Genomic DNA, 19164 nt, shown 5'->3' on the forward strand with positions numbered 1-19164 from the left:
CCTCAAGACTACATGAGTAAAATGCATTTTGATTCCCTCTACAGTCTGTACTTCTAAATATTTCTTTATGATGATGTGGATGAATATTATTTCCAGCCAACACAATTCAAGTAACATACATTCATCAAGTTTTACAAGGTCAAGTACGTATTGCAATGTTATGTGGCTACTGTAAATCAAATATGTGAAGTCTGGTGAAATCCACACCCCAACCGGACCCTCTGGAAGTCAACAGAAAGTCCTCTTGAGGGCCCTTGTGCACTGGTTGAATTGCAGGTTTGGATGGCCCTCAGCACTCGTGGACTTCCTGGGAACGTGTCAGCGAGTCTGCAAGACCGGTCAAGTCCGGATATTGGATGCAGCCCAGGAAATGGGGTAAAGGACACACAGAAAACCATTGTAGAATATTTGAAGGAGATAAGAGATAATAAAAGAATTTAGGGATTTTTAAAAAAAATGTATTTATTTATTTGTTTTGTTGTTTTAGTCAAGTTATTTGTATTTTATTTACTCAAACTAGTTTGGGGTCCCCGCTGGTATTGTCATCTGATAGGAGGGCCACTACGGTGTTCAAGGACTACAAGAAAGCGCAATATTAAAATATAGCTTTTATTTCCATTATTAACATAATAATACAAAAATGCAAACAGCATTTTTATACAATCAGTTTTGAACAGTTAGTGCACCTACCTACCAGAGGCTCTACTCGGTGCAGCAGCGGGGCCAGCAGCAGAGTCGCAGTTTGAGGCCCCTGCTTCAAGGGTCCATGCCCTGCTCTGATGTACACTCAACTCATACCATATACCTCCATGCTCCATACAGTGGTACAGTAGGTGGCGGTACGCACTTTAAAAGTCATGCTTGCAACCTGCCATAAAAACCAAAAGAGGAAGAAGATGAGGAAGCTCTGCATCGATGGCTCTGCTCTCAGCTGCTCTTCCCTGTGGCCAGTCAGACAGTAGCAGTGGCTCAGATACAATCCGTGTATCTGCTGGAACTTCCTGGTGAGGTTGTGCTTTTCACAGGAATCGCAAAAAAGGAAATTTGCCGGACTTACAGCCGCCGAGCCTGTACGGAGTGTAGTCGTTGCGTCTCAGCGGTGTTTCGCCCGTCCCTTCGCAGAGAGGGCACTCACCAGCGTCACTCACCATCTAAGTGCTAGTTAAGCTAACGTTACCGTCAGGGCTCCGCTGTCTTCAGACATGTCCGCTTCGGGTGGATGCTCCCCGGCAGGCCAGGGCTCCGGTCTCGGCCCTGGTATGTCAATGTTCCGGTGGCTTGAAGTGCTGGAGAAAGAATTCGACAAGGCCTTCGTGGACGTGGATCTGCTTCTCGGAGAAATAGACCCGGATCAGGTCGACATTACGTACGAGGGTCGGCAGAAGATGACCAGCCTGAGCTCCTGCTTCGCTCAGCTTTGTCACAAAACCCAGACGGTTTTCCAACTCAACCATAAACTGGAGGTGAGTAGCTGTTGTGTGACTCACGGTCGCTGTTCCACTTTAAAGTGACGTGTAGTCACTATATCCTGTCCACATCTACTCACGGTAACTACTACACTTTGGTTCCGGCGTCACAAGTCCTGGTTTTTGGTTTGTCGGTGCCGACCCACTGGCTCACTGCTCCTCTCCATGACACAGAGCCAGTCTTTTCTCAAGGCACAAGATACATTTATCGTCCTGTTTTAAATCACAAGGGTTTAAAAATGAATCAGTCTTTGCGTCCTATATGTTGGAAAGTGTTGATGCTCTGTAGTCTGGTGGTACGGCAGCGGGTACTTGTGTATCTGTTGTCAGATGGCAGCAGGGTGAACAGACTGTGGCTGTGGGTGCTGTCTTTAGTATCACATCTCACTTCACTGATGTCACTGATGATGTTCCTGTCCTGGGCCGTGATGAACCATGTCCGTTTGTGATGTTTCCTGTTGGGAAGCTTTCACCATTACTGATTCTTACTCATAGTCCTGCTGATGATATGTGTGTAATGTTAACTTACAAAGCAGTGTGTGTTGTGTTAGGCAGACACTGCTGTCCATCAGCGTATTGTATACTGATGGTCTACCACTTAATGACCTTTTGCCCAACCATAGTAGCCTGGCACTTTATATTGTGCTGTATCGTTTCCGGCTCGACAGACATATCAAAACGTTGACATTGCTGTTCCGCTGCCACATACCTTTAATCACTATGCTTGCCAACCTTTAAAGACCTCAAACCACAGGATTTCAAACGAGTTCCGCCTCATTCTGGTGACTTTTAAAGCATGAAAAGATGCTAGATGAGATAATAGAACAAAGCACCCTTTGGACTTTTGCCCCAACCCTCAATTACTTTAACCTCAGCCTCCCCTGACCCGGCTTGAGCCTCTGGCTCTAACTCTTAAAATGCACCGATCAGCCACAATATCTAAACCACTGACAGGTGATGTAAATATCATTGGTCATCTTGTTACAAAGCAATGTTCAGATGGGAAACCTTGGTTCCTGGCATTTATGTGGATGCCACTTGACACACATCACCCATCCAAACACTGTTGTGGATCATTGACAGCCCCTCATGGCAACGGCCCTCCCTGATGGCATTGGCCAGCATAAAGGAAAGGTTTAATCAAACTGTGTGAGTACCTGCAGCCTCAGGTGGCTCCAATGAACTTTTTTTGTCTCATTCACTGCCAACTGTCCTCATGATGCTCAGCTAAAAGGCAAAATGGTCCAGTGTGATTTTTATGCACTTCATTTGAAATTAGACCTACACAACCAAAGCTATGGTAGGCCATGTATGAAGAAGGTGGTGTATGTAAATGATAATTGGGATTTTTGGAGCGTAAATTAAATCTCTAGTAGTAAAAAGCTAATGTTAGGCTACAAACAGAGTACATCACGGTCACATGACTTAAACGTCACCTCCACTAAGCGTCTTACGACACAATTAGGTTTTCTATAAACTGATCAATGTACAAGTTGTAAAGTCAGAGTTAGAATAGTTTGTTACTAAAGTCGGCCTTTAAAGACGGACTAGTGAGTAGATGAGTCTCCGTGTTCGCTGTGATGATGTTTAATGTCCCCGAAAACCTCTGTAGTCTCATTTAGACACTTGTTAGCAACCGCCGTTTTAAACACACGGAAGAGCTTTATAATTAAATTGTGGGACATTTAATGATGTTTTTTATGTTGTAGAACAAAACGTGGAAAAATCTTCAGCCTGTGGTAACCACACACCTTATTTCACACATTTAACTGAAAGGCACAACTGTTCTTCTTGGCGTTTGGACATGTCACTGCAAAAAAGCTTATCCTCTTATTCTGAAAATGGAGCTGATGGACACATTCCACCTTGAGAGGATCAGGTTCTTCGTTAAGGACAAACTAAAAGACTTTGGCAAAACATGGCAATCTTTTGGTATTTTATCTTGCAGGACAAGTTGAATCTTGATTGCAGTCCTGGGTAGGTTGTTGTAGTCAGGGGATGTGGGTCTTTTTTGCCGGCCTCTTCTTTCCTTTTATTTATTTATTCTTTTTTTTTCATGTCCTTTCTTACTTTTATAAAAAGAAGCATTGTAATAACACATTTGTGGCTTGATATTTTATAATAAAAATATTTGAAACAACAGAAATACAGTCATTATTTTTACAACCATCTTCAAGTGCTGCCGTTGCCATAGCAAACAAAATAATAATCTAAAGAATTATAAAATAAGACAGAGTTCACTTGTCTTTGATGAACTAATCATGTAATGGAGACATTACTTCTGAACTGGTACACCCACTGGCAGACCCAAAGACATAGGTGTCCGTATAGTCTACTGAAAGTGACGTGACAGCCCAGCACAGTGTTCAACCTGACCTGACGTGTCTCCTTCTGGTGTCTTCCCCCAACCCCCCCGTCATGCTTTTTTTGTCTCCATTCATCCACCCCTCCACTCCAGGCTCAGCTGGTGGACCTGCGTTCTGAGCTGACTGAGGCTAAAGCTGAGCGGGCAGCGGTAGAAAGGGAGGTCCATGACCAGCTCCTGCAGCTTCATGCTCTTCAGCTGCAGCTTCATGCCAAGCAAGGCCAGGCTGAGGACTCGGACTCCATCAAAGACAGACTGGTAGGTAGAAGGAGGGGAAGCTGTTCACAACATTCAGACTCAATGAATTAAAACTTTTTGCAACAGGGGAAATTTTTAAAGATTAGCGTTTTTGTAATAATTTGACAGAGACATAGATACAGAGAGAGTGCAGAAAGACATAACAGAAATGTCAACACTCAAACTAAGAAGTGTGCAGCTGTATGGTGTGCGTCTTAACCACTTGGCTACTGGACGAACAGAGGTAAATAAGTTAAAGGAAATATAAGCAACATATTTGACCAAGTGAGTTGTTGGGTTTGGTTTTTTTTGGTCAATTCTAATTATCAAACATCATACACTTATATTCATCTCATGGGTAGGTATGAGCTTGCCTTATCTGTCAGCCATCTCACACAGGAAGGATAATAATAATAATAATCGTTTGGTGATACTTCTCTCGATGATGTTTTTGACAACGTCCTGTGTTCTGTGAACCATGCGTCATATACTACTTAGTGTGATGTGTAGATGCTAGTAATGCACAGGTCAGAGTGTTTCAGTGTCCACACCCACCGAACCCAGCCCCAACTGCACACCAACGTCATGCATTATATGAGTACAATCGTCAGGACTGAAGACTAAGACAAAGGACAAGACTGCAAGGTGCTGAGTCCAGAGTCCAGTACAGCCTGGGCATCCAAGAGCCCAAAGTGTTTCCTTGAGGCTCACTTATGAGACTGTAAACCGTCTTAAATTTTGATGGCAGTTTTTTGGATTTTTGTGTTAAATAATAAAAAACGAGTGGCAGGATTTGGATGGAGGGCAAAGCAGCTTTTTAAAAACCTTATCTCCCACCCTATCTTGCACTGCGGTACTGCTCACACCATGAGTCTGAAGTTCGCACAATGTTACGCACCCCTTGCTGCTCTGTAATTGCTGAAAGGGTGGTCTCGCCTGCCAGCTTCTGTAAAGACACACAGTCTGAAGCCTCTGTTGGCCAAACTTTTATTCTTGAAGACAAACTCAAAAGAAGTGAAGATAAGGCAGCTCTTCCTTGTATTTCATTTTAAAATGCACATGACAGTGAATCTAGGTGAATGTTATCTATGTAACCCATATGCACATAGCGCAAGTCATTTTTGTTATTTAAGTTGAAGCGGTGTCTTCACAGCAAGTTGCTAGCTGGTTTGTGTGTGTGACACACACACTTGAAAGTTGAACAATAACCACATCATTTTCCCTTTTCAATGTAAAGTTAACCCTGTCCTAACTGTCAAGTCACTAATCCTTATGTGACATCTGCTTGCTAATGTTTGCATGTTAGCTAGTCAGCCAGCTATAGTACAGTCAGTTATGTAGCAGATTAAAAGTTAGCATCAGAGCATCTCTCCGCAGTTGAGCAGAGACAAGTGTTGAGTGTTTACTTAGTGCGATATTGTTACCTAAGAGCTGGTGGTGAGATGCAATGCTGGAAAGTGTTTAAACAACATGCCCATATTTGACCCTCTGACAACTGTCATCACTTCATTTTAACGCACCTCCTTCCCATGTTAATGAGATGGTGCCAAGCGCCAGCTGGAATTTGGAGTTGAATTCTTTTTGAAGTTAGGCTGAGTTGTTGATGTCAGAAATTAGGTCAGAGAGTTTGAAATAGTGAATTAGTATATGTATTGAGCTAAGGAACTAAGATGAAGATTTTGTCCAGACACAGAACAGGATGATATCATGTAGTCTGCAACAAACCAAGTCATTACGAGCTGTAATCCAATGAAAACAGGCTCAATAGGTATCTCACAGATAGAAAACCTCAAAGTCAACACTGTACAAATATCTATCGATGAAACAAACATGTGAATGTGACATTCCAGCCAGGTGAAAAGTAAGAAAAATATTATATCCAATGAATATTAACACTTTCACATACAACAGTTTCAAGGAAATTTAAATCACCCTTCTTGGGGAAATCTACAGTCAAAATAACCCAGAAAGTGGGGTTTTCCAGCTCTCAAGCTATATTTAGCAAGATATGTGGCACAGTTTTTGAAAATGACAGATTCTTTGTTCTGGTAAAAAAAAAAAATAATACTTCCTATTATTAATGTGATCACTGTAACCATTCAGCAACAACTATTAAATGAAGAAATGCTGCCAAGTTTTGTTCTTGGATGTTCAGGACAAATTTCAACCCAATCCAATGAAAAATAAGTGATTGGTGAGGCTTAGAATACACACAATGCTGAAATTTAGCTCAGGGCCAAACCTAACTAAACAAAGTTGTAGAGAGAAGTTGTAGGATTTTGCAAGGTCTGATGAATTTGATAAAAGTTTCAACATGAATGCTTTTAAGAAAATCCAGGACATAAACTGAGAAAAGTTCTGGATTCTGGGTGAGTTGGTGGGGAATGCCCTTAGTGTTGAAATATTGCCTAAGATGACATGTATTCAAAATCAAAAAATGTTTTCTGATTGGAATTTAATTAATTGAAATACTGGTTCAGAATTGGACCAAAGCTGAATCTCATAGTTACCTTGATAAAGAACGAGTGGTTTAGTAGAGAGCAGTGGTGTAACCATCACTAACTAAAGTACATTTTATGTATTGTAAAAAAGTAGTACTGTACTTTAGTACCATGGTACTTGTACACTACTTTAGTATTTCAATGGCATTTTCTGGGGGTATGATTAGGCATCTCGACAGCATTTATTTGCAGGAAGTCCAAAGAATTTACTTTATGAAAGCAAGTACACTAATGTACCACGGGGCATGTCAAGTAGATATACATACCGCAGCACACATACAAGTTGGGTCACGGAGCAGAATGAGCTTTAGTAACATTAACAACAAAGCCAGCTGAGCTTAACATTACAAGGAACAAGGTAAGTTTTAAAAACGAGTCCTTGTGTCCTGCTGCATCTGTTTTAGACAATGGAGTGTTGAGGATGAGGTTAGAAATCTGACAGCCTGGGGAATGAAGCTGCTCTGTAGCCTGGTGGTATCACAGCGGATACCTCTGTATCTTTTGCCAAATGGCAGCAGGGTAAACAGGTCTCTGTGCAAACATCTCACTTCACCAATGACTTGCATTGCCAAGAAAAACATGACAAATAACAAACAAACTTGACTAGTTAATCCTGCTTTTTTATGTTGCTGGTTGTCATTGAGAAAGCAGTCTGAAGTCAAATAGTTAGCGCACATATAGCCTTTAAGAGTTTTCCAGTTTTTGTGGGGACGCTACCTAAACAAATGAATTGAATCCACTGGGTCTTCACTTTCTCAGATGGTGGGAGTAGCTGAAGACATTTGTGTTGGTTCTTAATAAATTATGAGACTCTCAACTTGAGTTTTGTTTTTTAAGTAAGTATTAAATAACTTTATATTCCAGTAGTAATCCCTTTTATAGAGTGTTTGGTCAGTAACCCATTTCTCCCCTCCCTTTGCGTTACTGTTTGTATTACTTAACATCCATACCATTGTGAAGGACGCATGGACGTATGGGGGCAGTGACGATTATATCGTTTGAAACAGACGTATCTATTTTCATCTGTAAGGGGAGCATGAATTAGCCTTTATATTACCAAACATGCCAAGGCAAGAAAAACACTTGAAGAAAAGACGGAGGCAAAGAGAGCTGTCTCAGAAAAAAATGAAAGTACCGCACAGAAGTCAGAGGAAAACAGACTTGAAATCCCCCTCTCTGTTCCTCTCCCTCTCTCTCTCTCTCAACCTAACCAGTCTGGGCACATGGCTGCTGCAATTAGAAAGTGTCATGAGATAACTTTTGTTGTGAATTGGCGCTATACAAATAAAGATTGATTGAATCCTAAAACTACATTTCAGTTTGCAGTTGCAGCTGCTGTTATGGGGCAAGTGTACGTTGCTGATGTTTTGGTGCTTCCTGCTCCTGCTATCCTACTGTTCCACTGCTTTCATCACCTACTGAGTGGTTGACTTACTCATGATCTCTGTTGCCTGAAATTTAAATTTCTCTAATTTATTTCTTTCTCTTCTTCTTCTGCTCTTTTCCCCCTAAAGCCTGCACCAGCATTGGAAGAGATGGTAAGTTTGTATATTGATGTTCTGTAGAACAATCCAATTTTTAGAATCACTTTGGATTGAAGATAGATTGTATATCAACACTTGACACAACTAGTGATTCATGATGCTTTGAGGCAGGAATAGAAAGGCGTGGGACATGAATTATAGCTGTCCTCCATTTAATCACACAGCCGAGAATTCACTTGTCACTGGTCTCAAGTATCGTATTTGCAGGTACTCAAGTGGTTACTTGTGTGATGTTACTGGTACTTACAGTGCTAAAGTGTGCTCTGTACACAGTCATACACTGCACTGAGGGCCTGTGCAAAAATGGCAGCAACAGGCCGCTTGGGAGCACCAAAATGCGATATCTCCTAATTGGCAGCATGGATTTGTATGAATTTTAGTGTGCACGATGTAGGGGCGCACCTCAATAGATTCCTTAAATATGCTTATGATCATCTAAAGTGGGCATTGCTTATAACAAAAGATGTACATTTCATGAAAATTAATATTTTAAACTTCAAAAATCATTAAAAATCACACAAATGTACTAACAAACTGAAATTTCAGGACATCCATTGTATAGTGATAAAACTGTGTCGCACTGCAACCTATGATCAATTCAAAGGTGTCACTGTATGGTTTTACAATATGTAAAAATGAATAAATGTCTCTATCTCCACAGGGGTAGCTTCAAATATTACCAAATTGACACAGACCTTCTCTAGATGGGTTTGATTGAGTGTGTCAAATTGTGTTCAGGTCAGAGTGAAAACTTCAGAATGAAGAGGCATCAAATGTACATATGTATGAATTAATGACATGAGCTGCTTCACTCTTGAATGCAAATTTTCCAAAATCTCGTTCCTCTCGTCCACTTCCCGTACAGTAAGGTGAGCAGAGCGCTGAAATGAAAACCAGGGACATTTTCACTTAAGCGGTCAATATCTGATAAAAATATCTCATGTTATCATCTATGAGATGTAAAGAGGGACAATCATGGTTTCATGTATTTTAACTATGGTAACTGTTGTACTGGATGGTGCTGCAGGTGCTGGTATTTCTAACCACTTAAAGTCCTGTCTGTGTTTTCCTATTACATCTGATGTTTTTGGCTCAATTTAACTGCTGCATTAATGTGTACGCACAAGTTTGACCTCAGTTTACTCCTTTATATACTGTTGGCCAGTTGAATCTAAAGCAACGCATCGTATTCTATAAATCATCATATTTTCTTAGCATAGTTGTCCTGTGAGAACCAAGTAACCCCTTAAAAGTCAACTATTCATGAGTTCAGAAAAACAGCTTTGTCACCATGTATTTTCCAGCTAATCCAAGAAGGTCAGTGAATTGTTCATTAAGCTATAGTAGGATCATTTTCTCAGAAGATAAAGGAACACTTCATCTGTCAGTGCATCAGAAAACAAAGCACACTGTGACAGAGAAAACTACACTGCACAACACAGCACTGTCCAGTCTAAACAGCCATTCTTCTCATTCTCTTCTCCTTCTTCTCCAGTCTTTAATAATAAATAGTACGAAATTAGACCAAACACTTTGAGTAACAGATTATCAGTGGCTGTCTCATTTTTGTATTTCTCCTCAAAGGTCATTGTTGGGAATGATACATTGGCAGGCTCCAATCATATTCTCACTTTGCCTCCTCCGTCTCCTTCACATTTTATTCTGCTTTCACCAAAATCCTTGACAAAACACCCGATACAGCAGGATGAGGTCAAATCAGGTGCTTTTTTCATTTTTAAAAGTAGCAGCTGAATATTTATGAATTTCTAAAAGGTTTTTAGTCTCCTGTGTCTGTGTGATCTCTTTTGAGGTTTGAGTGGGCATGGGCTAAGGAGCCTGACTTCAGTCTGAAGTTCACTATGAAAGGGTTGCATTCTGTAATCAAGTTGTGTTCAGTTTCTTTGTGTCCTCACTATGTTTAAGGGCATTTGACCAGGACATGTACATCAGTCCTTAAGAAATGTCACTTCCTGCTGCCAGTTGTAAGTGCTATGACAGTAACAGCATATTGGCATGTAGATGTGCCAGGCCAGGACTCTTACCAAACATGTGTAGGTTGGTGCAGATTCCATGCAAAGTGGATTTACAGTAACTTCCTGTTTACTGATGAAACATAAGATATTTGCCGTCTGCCACGGCCACGCTGTTGAGCAAAAACTCAAGCCGGCGGGTGAGAGGGCGGCGATAAAGCCAAATACTGTACATGATAATGAAATTATTACAGTAATACATCCGGATTGACTTTGAAAGCATTTGACCTTAATGTGATTAAGGTGCTTCATCTTCTCATGTGATGAAAGCCTATTCTGCTACAATTAATAATGTATGAATTGACATTTCTGAAGAATATAAATCTACCTATACATTGATATTGGTATTGAGTGTTCACTCACATTGCTCATTATGCTTGTTGTGTTGTGTGTCTAAATGTGATGTTCTTGTTCTAGGAACAGGAGCTGGAGTCCAGCAAGAAGGAGAAATTAGCAGAGGCGAGGCTGGAGGCAGAAGTGAGACTATTTAAGAAGGAAAACGAGGCCCTTCGTAGGCACATGGCAGTACTGCAGGCTGAAGTGTATGGAGCCAGACTGGCTGCCAAATACTTGGACAAGGAATTGGCTGGCAGGTAAGGAGCTGCAGCTCACAACACCTTCTAGGTTAACGCTGAGTGCATGACTACCACTTCCAGATAAAAATCAAACATGCAACCCAATCTCAATCATTGCAGTTTCCATTTCATGACAATTTGTTCAACAGCATAGTTCAGCTGGAGCGTCATTTACCCCCTTTACAACGTACCAGTACACACACTGGTTGCGTATATTAAAAAGGAATGGGTTTTTGTTTGGTTTTTTAGAGGTTCAATGGATGACAAAATTCTGGTTCAGATCGTATCATGGTTTTGAGTCACAGATAATTTTTCCCGATCAGCAAATAAAGGTTTTAGGGTTAAAGTAATTCTAAATCATTTAATTTATCACCAGCCATGACAGTGTTGGATGGTTATGTTTTCACTTTGTGAGTCTGTGTATGTGTCATCAAGGTTTAGTGTGGTCATGGTGCTGGCAGCAGGGGGTTCCGGAAAAATAAAGCTGCAGTGGAAAAAGTTGAGCCTGACGTCACGTTGCGGTGGCCAATCCCATAAACTGCTGATCACAGCACCTCAGAATGCATGACTGACACCACAGTGGTTTGTAATGTAGTGTGTCATGTGTATTCACTCCGTTTGGCTTTGTACACTAGTTTAATGCATCGATGAGGACAAACAATCACTAGTAGGACCAGCATGCCAGTAGCATGGCAACAAACAGCTTCTCCATTTGACAAACACACGCATGGGCCATGGAGCGCCACGTCGCGGCGCCACCCTGCAGTGTTTCGCTGCACTGCCAGATTTGGTCTGAGTCCAGCCTAAAAGGACTGCCTGAATTTTGAAATAACAGCGTCTCTCGGTTTGTCCTTCAGGGTGCAGCAGATCCAGTTACTGGGCCGTGACATGAAAGGGCCAGCACACGACAAACTGTGGAACCAACTTGAGGCAGAGATTCACCTTCACCGCCATAAGACCGTCATCCGAGCATGTAGAGGTCGTAATGACTCTAAAAAGCCTCTTCCCTCTCCTGTGGGGCATGTGAGTGTAAAACTACAAAGCAGTTGAGACTGTTGATACCTTTTGTTGTGCTTCCAAAGCTGAATGTGTTGATTTAATTACAGGAACCAGACATGTTGAAGAAAACCCAGGGAGTAGGCCCTATCAGGAAAGTGGTGTTAGTCAAAGATGATCATGAGGGGCTAGGAATCTCCATTACAGTAAGTCACAGCTGTTTTATTCCTTCCCTCTTAAACAGTACCTGTTTAACCTTGACTTCTCTAATTTCATGAAATGTGCTTGAAAATCTGGAAATTAAAATAAATGACTCTTACTATGCAGGGAAAGGCTATCAAATGCTATAAAGTATATGATATCCACAGGGCAAAGCATTAAAGATGTCTTCAGACTGCAATCTTTCGTAGCCGCCTGCCTTCATTGTTTGTAATGTTGACATTACGGCAGCCATATGGAGAGCAGGGGCAGCTGCTACTCCTGTGAACGGACATGGCTGTTTGCTAATCATTTAGCAAAGACTTGTTGGTAAATGGGGATAGTGCTTTATAACACTCGCCACAGTCATGCAAAGTGCTGACGTGCTCATCAGGAGCTCATCATATTCAAAGCATCCCACACACACACTGACGCTCCGATGGAACAGCCATCAAGAGCAATTTGGGGTTCAGTATCCTGCCAAAGAGTACCTGGACATGCAACTGACCTTAAAGGACAACACAATTTCATACTGTTTTACTTTGTTTATATGTGGCGGACCCTGCCACCTTTCTAGCTTCAAACAGTGTTCTGGGACCTTATTTTCCTCTGAGAACAGCTGGTTTATTCACTAATGGAACAAATACATATTTCTGAGTTTGTATCATTACCTCATTAATATTGTGAATATTATAATTCTGAGTTTGAAGTAGTTTTCTCCAAAACCTAGTTCATCGCAGGTAAACATGAACATAAGGCTGTGAGGCTGTCGTATTGGCTTGTCAGTACATCTCTCATATGAGTAAAACATTCCATCAACACAACATAATAAGAGAAGTATTTGGCCAAATGAGTGTAGTTAACCTGTGTGTGTGTTCTCATCAGGGTGGGAAGGAGCACGGTGTCCCCATTCTTATTTCGGAGATCCACCCAAGTCAGCCTGCAGACAGATGTGGAGGTCTGCATGTGGGAGATGCCATTCTCGCTGTCAACAGCATCAATTTGCGAGATGCCAAACACAAGGAGGCTGTCACCATTTTGTCCCAGCAGGTAACGCAAGCTTGCACACACGAGCACAACAAGCCACACTGTTTGTCAGTTTCTTTGAAAGTGCTCATTGTGGGTGTCTTCGTCAGAGAGGACAGATAGAGTTTGAGGTGGTGTATGTGGCTCCAGAGGTGGACAGCGATGACGAGAATGTGGAGTATGAAGACGACAGTGGCCATCATTACCGACTCTACCTGGATGAAGTGGACAGCAGCACAGCGCCCCCCAGCAACAGCTCAGCATCGCTGCAACGTAAGTGTTCAAAACGTGTTTTCACCCGGACAGTAAAAGTTTAAGAGGTTTTGAAAGTTTAAGAGGTTGAAGAAGTTTTGTGTTGTTTCCAATTTACAAAGTTTCACAAGAGTTTGTGTTTGCAATATCCTTCCAAGAGAGGTGGTTAGTGCAAAGTTAGTATGATGTGGTCAGGATGGCCACAAGCAGTACGCAGTATTTGTGTTTGAAAAATCCTCGAGTTTTTCATTAAGACAGAAACTGCACAGGCAGTCTCCACCATCTCATTAAATGTGTAGCCCAGCTGTTTCTCTTTCTCTTGCTGCTTTTCTTCCTTGTTTCACTGATGCAATGGTAATGGTGGATGTTAACAACATGTCTGCTAGTGAAGCCACAATGCGTATCTTTGATACTCTCCATATAAATGTGCAAAATACAGTGACGTGTGACTTCACTGGGAGTGCTGAGCTACTCTGCAGACTGGATCCAGGTTCAGGCCTGGCTCATCCCCTCTGTGGAACTGCACTGCATTATTGTCACACTGATTGTGTTTGTGAATGCTGGAGACATTCACATCGTATGTTCCTCGACGCCAGAATTCTCTATTGTTCTTCCATAGGCTTTTTTTAGCCGCTAACTCCTTCCACGTTCTTCAGCGTAGAAACGTCATTCAAACATCAGAAACACTCAGCTCAGCTAGGATCATCATGCTATTACTTTTCACATTGATATCTTTCAGAATCAACTTCAAATGTTGTCACTCCAGTCTTAACAGCTTTGCCATTAAAAGTTATTGAAAGGGCCCAAATTGCTTTCGTCAGCTATCTGCCTTTTGATTGTTCTTGATCCTCCATTTAAAAAGCTTGCTAAATTGACTTTGCTTACCTTTGTGCGACCTGAAACCTGTGCACTGCTGCTTTAATTTTGAGTTAAGAGTGCTAGAACCTGCAATTTGATGCTTCAGGCTTTATTCAGACTTCAGACTGTCATATGCTAATTGTGCTGATAGGACGACTCTCGATGAAGTCAAAATTAGATTCACACCTGCTGCAGTCTGTTCCTGTGCTGCAAAGTCAGGTTTGGTCCACTACCTCCAGCTTCTCCACCTGATATTTACACTTCAGGAGCCAGGTGGCTTTATTGCTCCTCCACTGTTCATCCGGATGGTGTGAATGAGTAACTCTAACTCAATGATTTACTTCAGCCAAACATGTGAGGTGACTTTTTAATAGTATGGATTTGGTGGTTAACATGAAATCATACAGACTGACACATAACAAAAGTAATTGGACAGTTTTGGCGATCGTCATCTTGCATCAACAGCGCTGTGGAGCTACGTGAGAAGGTCATGCAGCACTTGAACACTTCTTACGTGTACTTTTATGCTCTGTGGTGGCACAAAGAGCTTACCAGGAAATAAAACATGAGCATTATTAGTATCGTTAGACAGCGAATCGGTCACTTTTTATGGATAATGACAAACATTGTAATCTGCACAAGAATACACGCATATTGTACAGCAATATAATGAGGGGATTACTGTAGGAATGCTATGTTGTGGATATTTAATAGACTTAATGAACAGCAGGCTGAGCAGACTGCACCCCGGTCTCACTCTGCATGCATTTTACTGTGGTTTACAAATGATTAACATCTACAACATTCTCACACTGTATATTATTAGATTCCTGAACAGTTCACAGTCAGTGGATGGATTTACTCTTTAGCTTTTTAAATTAAGCTAAAAGCACAGATCTGCTGTCACAAAGTACTGCGATTATTCCATTTGCTTTCACACTATGAATGAACCGCACCAGAGAAAACAGAGACCCTCCTTTTCCCACCAAGCTCCACCAACAAATCCGGTTAGGTTTGAAAGCACCATTCAGAAGCTCAGTTCAGTGACGTTCAGGTGATATTAAGTGGCATTTAGCAATAATAACAATTGGCGCAGTTAAAGGTGCGATATGTAAGAATTGGCATTTTTTTAATTTAAACTTAAAAGAATTAGGGGGCAGCATTTCACCAGAGTAACAGCTAACTGCTGCCAACTGTAGCTGCTGTCAGCTAGTAAGCTCAGTTAACTGTGCAGCAACTGTGCGGCGAGTATTGGGGTTGTCTACTATCGGACTATCACTTCTTGAGGTTCAGAGTTGCAAGGGGCTAGATGGTTAGCCTGCTAACTGCGACACAATACATAGACATCTTTGAAATAATGTCAGAAGTCCAACATTCATTTATATAGAAGCATGGAGCCATGCCACCAAGCACCTCGAGATGTTGATGAGAACAAGTCTAGACAGCAAATATGAGGGATGTTTCCTTGCTGATGCAGAACAGCATATTTATTATTGTACATCTGAATCTGTGTCTTCCCCGCAGGTCTGGAGAAGATGTCACTCAGCAATGGCCCAGAGAATGGAGGAGAAACTGGGATCACCAATGAGACACCTTCAGATGAAACCCTTTCAAAGCCTCCTGAGACTGACTGCTCTTCCTAGAGCGGTCAAGCCAAACCGTTGGCATTTGGAGAGAAAAGGACAGGATTGGTGGGAAAATCCCTCTTGAACAACAGAATCAAAGAATTTTATGATAACCCCGGGAACAAGGGAAAATAAATGGAAACCGTCTGTTTTCCCTTTTTTCCTCTTGGTGTTCTGGGGTGGTGGGATTTGGGGGTTTAGCCTGGATAAGTATTAGGGCTAAAAGTGCTTTTTTGGAGGAGCTAAAGGTGTAAGATATGTAGAGGAGAGAGTGATACCGAACAATGTGTGACTTCTGGGGGATTCTGCATTGAGATACTGATGGGAGTTGACTGGGTAGCTGTATGTGAAAAGACGGCAAAAGGAAGTGCAAGTTACCAAGCTGCCAACAGGCACAGTGAAATCAGGGAGGAAGTTACTTATTGTTGAGAACGTCTTTATGGGCCTGCTTTTTGAGAGACACTTGTAGATTGTATTATTTTTGTTCATATAGTTATTCATCTGCTCTGTCACACCATGACAATACGATATTGTCCTACAGGGACGCAGGGAGCGGCCAGGACAATATATCAAAAAGGAAATGAATGAAGAAAGGGTAAGTCTGGCATTTTGTGACCCAGGCATGATGTTCACATATTTTGGTGTGTAAATGATTCATACTTACCAAAGTAGATTGCTTCAGCTGGCATCCGCAACACAGCTGCAATGACTGCAAAGTAAACCTTTAGGGAAACTATGACCATAAAAGTTAAGTCGACTAAAGGTTCTTGTTTTTGCCACTCACAAGCTGAAGTTGTCACTCTGAAGTGTCTAAAAATGTGTGCTCCAGAGATGGACCTATCTTTTGAAGAGTTCTCTCCTTAAACAAATCTTGTATTTCTGGTTAAAAAAAGGATCCTCAGTCAGTGAGTGGCAAAAATGAACAAGCAAGCTCTTTGACTGGACATAACTTTGTTAAACTGAGTTGCCCTAAAGCATGACATTGCAGCCATTGCAGTCTTGTTGCAGCTGCTAGCTGAGGCGATTTACTGGACCAATTCCAAACGCAGTAGTAGTAGTAGTAAAGTATGAATTATTTACACGCCAAAATATCTAAACATATTTCCAGTTCTAAAAATGCCAGAATTCCTCTTGAATGATTGTCTTCCAAACAGAGAATGACAAATCAGTTCTTGTTTCTCAGATGTAGTGGATCATTGTAGAGCAAGAGCAAGGCTATTCATACTCTCAAAATTGAAAAAAAACCTGTGAAATAAATATTAAATGGAAAGAAAATCTTGCTTGTTGTCACCAGTTCACTTTCCAAGCTTTTATGAAACGCGTTCAGAACCGAAGCAGGGCAGGTACGTTTGTTTTCGGTTGAATTGTGTGTCCGGGGTCTATTTTCAAAATGATGTGAACGTGCTGAAGATTGAAAGCTGAAAGGAACAATGGGCAACATGTCTTTGGAGCTGCCCATGCTGAGTAGTGTGAAAGTACTTGACTCACAGCTGCTGATACTAAAGTTTGAAATGCTAAATCTCTCTGTAGTTATCCATAAAATTACACATTTTGACACCTAATAATCTTTTTTCCTGTTATACGACATGAAAATATGTAATAGAGGTCTTTTAGGGGATGTAACTCGCTCTCTGGTGACTGCTCTTGCTCTTTGACAACAGTGGCTGTGAAACAGTGTGCAATAGTTTTTTGCATCCCACTCCAGGAGTTTCCTTCTTTGTAGCTGGCTTTTAAAGGCAGCATAGAGGTGTTCCTTCCAAAGGCGCTTGCGAAACCCTTCCAGAACTACGGCAATCTTTTCTCTAACTTTGTAGTGCACAGGCGGTGTCCTCTAACACCATAGTGGTATCCCAAATCCGAGTTAGTAATGGTATGGTCGAGGTGTCTTTGTAAAGTCATAAAGCCCTTCAGAGCCAGCATTTTACAGATCAACAATAACAACTATGCCATATGTACATTTTAGGCTGAAGGAAATAAGTTTTCCCTCTTCCAGATATTTTTAAAGTGTAAATACTAAAAAAAAGCATGTTCATACAAATCTGATGCCTGACACTGCAAATACTCTCAAGTCCTCGAGGACATTCTAATAATACCAGTGACTGTACTTGTCATACTAGTGTTTGACGTCAAAACCCCGACCTGATATCGTATCCTATTTATAAGGTGGTGATTGTAGATGTTCCATTGACCCATTATCCTGCCATTTTTTAACCATGATCCATCACTAACATATTTTGGCATGTCACTGTATGCTGAATATCCAGGGGTGGGCACAATAACACATGTATGATGCACAACACTGATTCTAAAAACAAAGTTGGGATGCTGTGTAAAAATGACAACTGAACACAATCATTTGCAAATGAACTCTTTACCGACGGTTTCACAAAGTGTTGCCAAACCCTTGTAGTGATATCCTTTATACAATCATGTTTCATGAAGCAGTGAACCCCATCCATGAAAGAGCCTTTCCAGGATACTTGCACCTGTTATGAATGAACCTGTTTACCTGAGGAATGTTTCAGCAGGTTTTTATGACCTGTCCCAATGAATGAAATGTGTTGCTTCAGAATATATATTGCAAAAATCAATGAAGTTGATGAGGTAAAACATTAAATACTTTGTCTTTGTAGATTTTCCACTGAGTGTGTCAAACAGGATTAGCAAACTATCACTGTTATATTTCTGTTTTACACAACGTCACAACTTTATTGGAATCAGGTTTTAGATGGAATTGAATACAATCATTGATAATGTTGGGGTCTTTCTTAACTGTGTATTGTTGTATAATGTATTTTGTTACTATTTTCTTGTGTCAGATTACATTCTGTTGTAGGACATTTTGTTGGGGACAGCTCACAGTATAATGCATTAAAATGCCACAAACTACTTTAAGCTGGGCACAGAGTTGAAGTTACTTCTCTCTGACAGACTGTGCTGTTTAATGCAAAGATATTCAGTTTGATGCATTATTGTGCCCAACCCTTCCTCTAGCAGTGTTCTAGGCCGAAAACCTGAGTAAGGGGAACCCTTAGTATGTCATTACTCAGTGACCTTAAAGCATTCAAATGTTTCTTTACTTGTTTTTTGTTTTTTCTGTTTCCTTGCACTTGTTTTTTCTCCTTACACACAATAAGATGTGCATCTTTATAGCTAATGTATTTAAGTTAAGCAATTTATTTAGCCTTTAAATAAAGTTGGCTATAATTTGGTGTATTTGCAATACATTCTGTGCTTTTTGCCCTTTTTTAAAGTGTATTCAGTGCCTTAAAACTCTACTCTTTAGGAAATAAATTCTAACTAGACTTTCAAAAAGTATGGCGGGGAACAAGAACTCCCATGCAAATTAGATTTGAGGCTTATCAAACCAAGGTGCTTTACTGAAAAAGGCTTTAACAGAGCGTAAACAAACTTTTAGGATTGAATACCTTCAGACAGTGATCCAATATGTGAGCCAGCAAGAAAAAATACTTAGCACTATATAAAAACTA

General features: G+C 41.0%; 1 protein-coding gene across 2 annotated transcripts; it reads left to right on the plus strand.

Annotated features, from left to right (window-relative positions):
• The first annotated feature begins 725 nt into the window (after window positions 1-725).
• Window positions 726-18885, plus strand: gopc (golgi-associated PDZ and coiled-coil motif containing). Of its 2 annotated transcripts, XM_084378114.1 has the most exons (9): window positions 727-1463; window positions 3925-4089; window positions 8084-8107; window positions 10561-10736; window positions 11576-11741; window positions 11825-11920; window positions 12798-12962; window positions 13049-13211; window positions 15573-18885. In XM_084378114.1, exons 1-9 carry the CDS (start codon window positions 1203-1205, stop codon window positions 15689-15691), a joined length of 1335 nt encoding a protein of 444 aa, XP_084234240.1. In that variant the 5' UTR covers window positions 727-1202; the 3' UTR covers window positions 15692-18885. The 2 variants fall into 2 exon arrangements, with proteins under 2 accessions (XP_084234241.1, XP_084234240.1); XM_084378115.1 differs by lacking the exon at window positions 8084-8107 and having other exon boundaries at window positions 726-1463.
• The last annotated feature ends 279 nt before the right edge of the window (window positions 18886-19164 follow it).

The sequence above is a fragment of the Pagrus pagrus genome, assembly GCF_965226575.1.
Source record: "Pagrus pagrus genome assembly, chromosome: 16".
In the NCBI taxonomy this organism is placed as follows: Eukaryota; Metazoa; Chordata; class Actinopteri; order Spariformes; family Sparidae; genus Pagrus; species Pagrus pagrus.